Below are 9034 nucleotides of genomic sequence, written 5' to 3'. Positions count from 1 at the left end.
ATGGGACATGGCGAAGGTTGAGTAGCTGGGCACTTAGGATCATGTTGGATGCATTGTCAGTCACCATGCAGTGAACTTTGGAGGTTATTCCCCACTCAGCCATTAGCAAGGCTTTAGCCTCCATGAGATGCTGGGCTGTGTGGGTTTGGTAAAACCTCCTTACACCCAGTAAAACAGTTGCCATTGTTGCCTCTGGTGTTATGTAATGGCATGTTACACCAAGATATCCATCCATATTAATGGAAGACCACATGTCAGCCGTAAGGCTAACAAATTCCGCCTTTTGTAGGTCCTCCATTGTCTTCTCCTTGGTTGTGTTGTACCTTTCAGCTGACCATTGTTTTAAACACCTTCCGGGATGGGAGGACATAGCTTGGATCAAGCTTGTTCACAAAGGCCCTGAAACCCTCATCCTCCACGATGGTGAAGGGCTGCAGATCCTTCACCACCATGTTCAGAAGAGCCTCATCCAATTCCCTCTGTCTGCCTTTTAAAAGAGAAGATAAAACATACTTTCAGACAAATATATTGGAAAAATAGTAGCCTACCGTGAAAGTAGTCTACTGGTTCATTTGGAAACCTTCCTAAACAAAGTTATGTTATGAATATTTATGCTCAGTGTGCAGAGAAAGATAAAGTGCATTATAGAAATACAACAATTACAAAAAACAAAATGATGTCTTGGCTGTAGATTGGGTACTCATATGTAGACATATAAAATGTATATTCACAAAGTATAATATTATATTGACAACATTTGTTTTTAAAGTGATTGGCAGTTGTGATTGGGATGTTAGGCATGTCTTAGTCCATGGCCTTTCTAAACAATGGCCCAACACTTAGTTATTATATTTCACTTATAATTAGCCTATATTTCAAACAATGCATACCTTGCTTAGATGGCCCAGCAGTGTCAGTAGCAGGCCTTGGTACAGGGGAACACTACCATCCTCTGCACCCTGCAGAATGGCAGGATGAATGCTCCTCAAATGGCGCATCATGGATGATGTATTGTTGCAGTAGGCTGAGCTGCCGATCACAATACACACATCTCACTTTATTTGGGGTTTCCAAATGGAAATGCTCCCACACCACAGATGTACGGCATCTCTTCTGTGGAGCCTCCATTTCTTTCTATCTATCTATCTATCTATCTATCTATCTATCTATCTATCTATCTATCTATCTATCTATCTATCTATCTATCTATCTATCTATCTATTTTATATGTAGCCTATCTATCTAATAATCTATATGTATCTGTAATATATGTATCTATCTATTAATCTATATATATATTTCTATCAATGCATCTATTCATGTGTCACTATATGTACTCTGTGTGTCTCTAAGTCAATGTGTAAATGTAAATTAAATCCTAAATATAACTAAACAAATCGCACTATAAATGTCACTATATCACCAAAAATCCACTATCTCAAAACCAAACTCCTCTCACAAAAACCCACGATATGAAAATGCGTTGACAAAACTTTTATACTGTGTGATTGTGTGATTTGTTCCCGAACCGACCAATCAATGAAACCCTGATTCGGCGGAGCACTCCACCTGATGAAACACTTAGACGCTTCATTTAGCCGTTGTCACGTGACGTGGGTGTTTTGAATCACGCTTCGGATCAGTGTTTCGAATCATCTTTGCTTCGGGATCTCGCAAAGCTTCGGAACGTCTGTTTCGCGCCAGCCATCCTTAGTTTGAGATGCGCCTTGCCTCGCCTGAAATGTAGGCGAGAGTAGGCGGCTGCAATCATAGACATTATGTCTATGGCTGCAGTGAGGAGAGTAGTGAAAAAAGTGCAGGCAAGCCGGACACTTCCTGAATCTCGCTGTGTTGTGGACTGCAAACGTCAGCAATGGAAGAGATCGCGTTCTTTATCGCAGACGAAGTGGATGCAATTGAAATGTCACTGTTTTTACACGAAGAGAATCACCGAAGGTGAACAGTGCTCATTACTTAAAATGGCTTATTCAGTAAATGGTAGGGATATAAATATATCTGGTCTAGAGTGGTATGTTGCAACTTGCATCTAATGAAACTTATGTCGTGTAAAAAATAAACAGCCCAGACTGCAGATAATTCAGCACCAAATAAAAGAAAGATTTTAAGTATTTTATTAAAACGTAAATTAAGCCAATAGCAAGTTGCTTTTGAGCGAGAAAGAGAGAGAGAGAGAGGTCATAAAAATGTTTTCTCTCTCCTAGGAATGTCCCTAAAATTCCTCACTTTGTTGAGAATGTGGTCCATTTGTACAGTCCTTCTGAGTTTCAAAGTCATTTCAGACTTTCTAGAGGGCATGTGGAGGTATGTAGGCCTACAGGAATATGCTGTACAGTGTAAAACATTTTTTTTTCATTATCAAATTTGAAATAAATTTTAGCTTGAACATTTAGTTTTTTCCCCCAAGCAAACAAAAAACAGCATGTACATAGAACTATATAAAATAGGGGGATAGAATATCATGCTATGAAAATACATAAAATTGTCAATAACAAAGAAAAACACAGAAATGTACTAAGGGGACATAGTTTGTGAAAATGTACAGTCATTACATTTTTGGCTTAAGCCCTTGGTAGTTTCAGCTCTTGTGCTGTCATATGTGAGATGTATTCATGTGTCCATGTTTATATTATATGATAACTATTTTTTCTCACACTTGCACTTGGTCCTTTCTACATGAATACACAGCAGACTAAGGTGCCGCTGACAAACAGTATACTTGCCTCTCTATGGACTCTTTCCAACCAAGAGTCTTATAAAGGAGTGGCAGACAGATTTAACATAACCAAATCTACAGTTTCAACACACCTGCATGATTTCTGTTCTCTTGTAATAACGCATTTGTCACATTACATCTCCTGGCCCAGAGGACAAGCCCTGCATATATCCCAGTTAGAATTCGAAACAGCTGGGTTTCCTAAAACTGTCTGTGCAGTTGATGGATGCCACATTCCATGGTAAAACATGGTAAAACCACACTGTGAAAATCCTGTGGCCTATATCAATATGAAACAGTTCTATTCTGTTATATTTACAGGATTCTGTGACAGTCAGCGGCGGTTCTGTCATGTCAGTGTGGGTCACCCTGGTAGCTGGCATGATTCAAGGGCATATCGTTTGTCAGAGGTAGGCCGACTTCTTGAGGAAGATCCACATTCCCTGGTTCCTGAGGGTATGCATATCATTGGAGATTCTGCATACCCTCTTTTGCTTCAGCTAATGAAGCCATACAGAGACAATGGCCACTTGACTGTCAGGCAGAGATGGTTCAATAGGAAACTGAATTCTGCTCGTGTAGTCATTGAGCATGAATTTGGAATTTTAAAATCAAAATTCAGGAGACTCAGATGTCTGCACATGAAAAAAGTGAAGAGCATTTCTTCCGCAGTCACAGCCTGTTGCATTCTTCATAACATCTGCCTGAAATCCAATGACCACTTTGAGGAGCATCTGCAGGCAGATGATATGGAGGATGACCCATACCCACTAGAAGCCCACATTCACAATAATGCATCACATCATAGAGATGCAATCTGTGGCAGCCTGTGAACAGCACATTGACTTGTTTTACCTTCAACACTTGCCTTAAACTTATCTTAAGATGATGGTGGATGGGATTGTACAGGATGATATTAAGCACTTAATATCAAATGATTGACATAGTATTCTGCCAGTCAACCACTGTCCCCTGTCTAGGGAGGAATGTTTTGTGTTGTTATCTCTGTAATAATGATGTGATGAGCAATAAAAATGATGCGATACACATGGGAATTGACTATATAGTTAAACTTTATTTTTTAATAGATTGATTATCATTTCTTGGGATTTACAGATTTTTTTGAGTTGTTCAATTATTTCTCCAAGGCAGGTAAGAGATTTTTTTTCAAACACCCTTTTCCGCCTCTCTTTAAGCCTTCTTTGGCGCTCTAAGTCAGGCCGCACTAGTGACTCTAGAGCAGCTGTTCTCCTCTCTGAATGCGCTTCAAAAACTTCACGGAATGTGGATCTTGTTTGTCTCCTGTGTATTTCTGTGGAGGGCATAGCAGTGGAGGGACCTGGTTGCTCTTCTGGGAGAGGCTGTTCTTGGGAGCTTGTGGCCTGTGCAGTTGAGGACTTCGGCACTGTAGTCTGGGATGAGGTAGTGTTGAACAGGGGAGTTGAGCACATTGTGCCTGATGGTGCACTCCCAACTCCACATTTCCCAAATAAGTCTTCCATTTGCTTTGAGAAAACATGTAAAACAATGTAAATAGAGATGCTTTAGAAATTATTTTAAGTATAAACCCAGTGATTCTGCAGTAATTTCGATACAAAAAGCACACCAACCTTGTAATACTCCCATGTATCTTTTCCCTCTCCTGTTGACCGACACCGGTCTTTAGACCTTTTGTAGGTAGTTATCATGTTGCCAAGTTCTTTTTGCAATTTTTCATTGCTGATGTTGTAACCTTTTTCTTTGAAAACTTGCTCAAGCTTTTTGTAGAATGCAATTTTATTTCTATAGTACAAATGCAGATACATTTGTGTGAGATCAAGCAGCAGCAGCAGTGTGGTCCTGTGTGTGAATTCTATGAAAACAGCAATTTATAATTGTGAGATAAACTTTTTTATTTATATATATATATATATTGGATATTTTGAAACTGTGCATACCTTGTTGGGTTTCTTGACATTCTGACTGCATGGAAGGGGATTGAAGATTTTGTGTTTGTGAGGATTGTTGTGTGAGATTTATTTTCCTTATTTCAACAGGGCACTCGACAAGGGATGCTGGATGAGTAATCACTGGATTGGGACACTGAGACAGAGTAGTAACAGGAGGAAAACACTGAGACAGAGTAGTAACAGGAGGGAAACACTGAGACAGTAGTAACAGGAGGGGGACACTGAGACAGAGATGCTGGACGTGGAGGGGGACACTTGAGACAGAGTAGTAACAGGAGGGGGACACTAAGACAGAGATGATGGACAGTGGGTAGTATCTGCCAAAGAGAACACAATAAAAAAATAATAAAATCCCCATGATCATTTTAAATGTTATTATGGTTAAAAAAAATGCCTTACCTTGTTTCTGTTCTGCATTTCTCACATGTTGCATTATATATGCTGCATGTTTTTTATCTGTAAAAAGGAATTTCAATCAATAAAATAAAATTAATTCCATCATCAATTAACCAGTTTTTTTGTCTCAGCAATTTCTTTGCTTACTGTTAATGTCATTGCTCCCTGGGAGTCTGATAGTGTTAATAACACATTCTCCATCTTGCTACAATTGTTAACTTTGTGGGTGCCTTTTATAATCAAAGCCATAATGAGAAATGATGAGCATACAGATGCTGCACTAAATTTACATTGTTATGCCTAATTATGGGTTAAACATTTCAGAGTGGGATATGGCACAGCTGATTAACCTAATGATGTGTATCCTACTTAAGGGATAGTTTACCCAAAGAAAAAAAAAATATTTGGGTGAACTATCCCTTTTTTACATTAAAAATAATCTATATAAATATATTACACAATTGTTTGTCACCTTAATGTAAGTTTGAATTTCATGTTTAATGATTAGGAAAAGTGTGTACAGCAAATTATTATTCAAAAATAATATGAAACAAAAACACATTTTAAATTAAGAAATTAGCATGCATGTGTGGGTTTTGTTCACTGCACTCCAGGAATAAGACATACCCAGATAAAGATATCAGATAAAAACACACAAACATCAGACTTCTCAATACTCAGAGACTGGTTTGACACACACGTGTCCTGAGTTGCACTTTAATAACTGTCACTTTATAACTGTCTGCTACCTCAATAACTGCTATGTGCATAGAACATTATCTCATAGTATGTTATGTTTACATTTTTAGAAACTGTCATCTTTTTGCACTACTGAGTACTGGTCGGCGCTGCACTGTCTATTGTCCTGTTCATTGTCAGTAATTTGTTGTACTGTCCTGTACTTTTTGCACATGTTTGCACGTGCACTTTATATAGGTATATATAGGTAGTTTATATAGGTATTTTATTTCGTTGTGTAGTCTCATGTGGTCCTATGTTGGTCCTTTGTTGTTTTTATGTAGCACCATGGTCCTGGAGGAACGTTGTCTCGTTTTGCTGTGTACTGTACTAACTGTATATGGTTGAAACGACAATAAAAACCACTTGACTTGACACTTGACTTGAAACATGAGGCCTAATTGTAAAACTGTCACATTAGATGTATGTATGCATGTATTGATGGATTGACTAATTTATTTAATGGAATAATGTGGTACAAAAATGTCAATGTACAAAATTAACACAAGCAATACAATAAAGAGAAAATTACAACAAACAGGACTTCAAACCAAGAAAATAAAAATAAAAGGGTAAATAAAGCACATGTACTAATTACTAATAAAGTACTATAGAAAAAGTAAAGAGTATTAGGCTATAGGTAAAGGACTTCTTAGGATTAAGGGAAAAAAATATCAGCTGACAATCGCAGCCATTGAGCATTAAGTTGTGTCGTCAGCAAGTCGTTTCCCATCATGCTTTTGATCAGCGCAGTCGGTGGAGAGCAACTGCGCGCGACTGCAGAATCCGACACGTGCGCCTTGCGCTCGCGAGAGTTTTTTGACATACGTCACTGTCAGCATGACATCAGAGCAAGGCGGACCGCTCTCGGACACATTTCTAACCTATGGAACGCGAACGGGGCCAATAGTCTATTTACGAAACGCGTGAAATTTGACCGCGTCAACACGCGCTGTTTGTTCGCGTTAACGCGGCAAAGAGCACAGTAGCCAATGAAATTGCTGTATTTGAGACTATATTTGCATATGGTACGTATGTCTCTGATTGGTATGTACGTATACAAACATCAGAAGTCATGTTTATTAATGAATGATGTCGTAATGGTACACGTATGCAAACATCAGACGTTATAATAGTTCATGAGGGATAATGCATTGGTACGTAGTGTGTGATGTCAGCCTTATGTCATGATTTATGAGGTGTGATTTATGCACTTTTTGGCGATCGCTAAGCAAACTGAGAGGTGAACTAACGTGTATACGCTCGCGAGCCGTCTGGCCAAAATCCCATAGTATTCAGGCGTCAGATGTAAGATTTGAGACGTCACACGTCACGGTCACGTGTTGGAGCTGCGCTCAAAGTCCGCGGCGGCGTGGCGACGACGTAGCTGAAAAAGGTTTGTATTTACTTTGCGTCTGAATAACGTACGCGTGGGTAAACGTGTGGATAAACGTCTGGATAACGTACGTGTGGATCAACATCTGGATAACGTACGTGTGGATAAACGTGTGGATAAACGTCTGGATAACGTACGTGTGGATAAACGTCTGGAAAATTTAGTCAATGGCAGGAAAGATTAAAGTAGAATTAAAGTAAATTCCTATGTACACTAGCAATGGACTAGCCTACACAGAAATTCAGAAACGCAGAATTAGAAAATTATCTGTTTTTGTCACATAACACACACAGGAAACAGTAATCCAATAGCAGTAGTTTTTAATGGGGTAATCCAAAATCGTAGTCTTCCAGGCAGGGGTCAAAATCCAAATAATCAAACCAAACACAAGAACTAAAACAAGCTAGAAACAGAACTCAGAAGTGGTGTGACATATAACAAGGACTCCGTGACAATGACTGAACAGACAGGGTATAAATACACAGATACTAACAATGAATAACAGGGAACAGCTGGGTACAAAGATGACGGGGAACAGCTGAGTGCAATGAACAGTGATTGGTACAGACAAGGATTGTGGGGAATGCAGTTCCAGAGTGAATGGTGACAGTATGGGGAAGAGACCTTTAGTGGACACCCGGGGAAACACAAACCAGACACTGTGACAGTTTTATATCAATATTTTAATCAATATTTTCATACGTTATAAGTTATAATTATAAAATATATATAATTATAGAAATTATAAGACTGTATACGAAAAACTATGTAAAAAAAATTATATATATATATATATAATTTTTTAACATAGTTTTTCGTTAACATATATAAATATATAAAATAGGCAACTCGATCAAAAGAGTTAACCCACTACCAGCCAAGCTTTGAATACTACTTTTAAGTATCTTGATCAAAAGATTGCGTACAAGTGCAGGCCAAATATACTTGGACTTTTCTCTCAGTATAAATCAAGTAGGGCCTATACCTAATGTAATTTTAAGTATATTTCTGAGAGGTACATAAAGTATATTTTTGAGAAGTATATAAAATGTAGACTGAAAGTATACTTATTTTTTAGTTGAAAAGAAGTAATAGAACAATTTTGGTAAGTGTTAGCCTTACTAAATGTATAGTTTTATAAAATTGCTGTAGGCTGCAGTAAAATCTGTCAAATATCAACTGCAAATTTGAATTAATTGATTTACCTTTTACTAACTGGCAGCCTTAAGTAAGATAACAGTTTTTGCAGTTCTACTATAAATCTTGCATAGGCCTACATATAAATATACTAATTATACTGATTACTAATAGTGTCTACACTGTTGTACAACCCACAAAAAAACATGAAAACGTGTGTGTTATGATTACATCCCAAATTAAAAAGGTACAATAGTGAAGATAATAGATATTTGCCTAAGTATTAATCCAGGCGCTTATCCACGCATGCGTTATCCACGCGCTTATCCACGCGTACGTTATCCACGCGTACGTTATCCACGCGTACGTTATCCACGCGCTTATCCACGCGTACGTTATCCACGCGCTTATCCACACGTACGTTATCACACGTCATTGGTCACGGCAATGTACGTGACGATCGACACGATGATTGCTTAGTTTGCAAAGTAAGTGCACAAATCACACCTCATAATGATTTGTCATGCCCTTTGTTCTACGTTCTTTCTCAGTATGAAACGCGATCAGGTACAAAGTAAGCAGCTGAAACCATAACCATGGCTCTTAGAAATTTTTTAGCAAACTGCCAAATAACTTTTTCAGACTGCGTGGAGCTGGCTTCTTCTAATAACCATACTAATGAAG

At 38.2% G+C, this 9034-nt stretch overlaps 1 protein-coding gene across 15 annotated transcripts; it reads left to right on the top strand.

Moving 5' to 3' along the window:
• The first annotated feature begins 1572 nt into the window (after positions 1 to 1572).
• On the top strand, positions 1573 to 5175 carry LOC127637930 (uncharacterized). Of its 15 annotated transcripts, XM_052119193.1 has the most exons (5): positions 1573 to 1956; positions 3056 to 3144; positions 3851 to 3886; positions 4523 to 4610; positions 4771 to 5175. In XM_052119193.1, exons 1-5 carry the CDS (start codon positions 1779 to 1781, stop codon positions 4794 to 4796), a joined length of 417 nt encoding a protein of 138 aa, XP_051975153.1. In that variant the 5' UTR covers positions 1573 to 1778; the 3' UTR covers positions 4797 to 5175. The 15 variants fall into 15 exon arrangements, 12 of the variants coding, with proteins under 12 accessions (XP_051975153.1, XP_051975154.1, XP_051975159.1 ...); XM_052119194.1 differs by lacking the exon at positions 4523 to 4610 and having other exon boundaries at positions 3851 to 3882; XM_052119199.1 differs by lacking the exon at positions 4523 to 4610.
• Positions 5176 to 9034: the final 3859 nt, after the last annotated feature.

The sequence above is a fragment of the Xyrauchen texanus genome, chromosome 46 (genome assembly GCF_025860055.1).
Source record: "Xyrauchen texanus isolate HMW12.3.18 chromosome 46, RBS_HiC_50CHRs, whole genome shotgun sequence".
NCBI lineage: Eukaryota > Metazoa > Chordata > Actinopteri > Cypriniformes > Catostomidae > Xyrauchen > Xyrauchen texanus.
The sequence above is the reverse complement of the archived record's forward strand: the minus strand, read 5'-3'. Positions and strand labels throughout refer to the sequence as shown.

What these genes read in the sequence shown, in the direction of transcription:
- LOC127637930 (XM_052119190.1), top strand. Translation starts at nt 1,779, where the DNA reads ATGTCTATGGCTGCAGTGAGGAGAGTAGTGAAAAAAGTGCAGGCAAGC. An exon ending in CACGAAGAGAATCACCGAAG is followed by an intron (nt 1,957 to 3,055) that starts GTGAACAGTGCT and finishes TTATATTTACAG; the next exon opens with GATTCTGTGACAGTCAGCGG.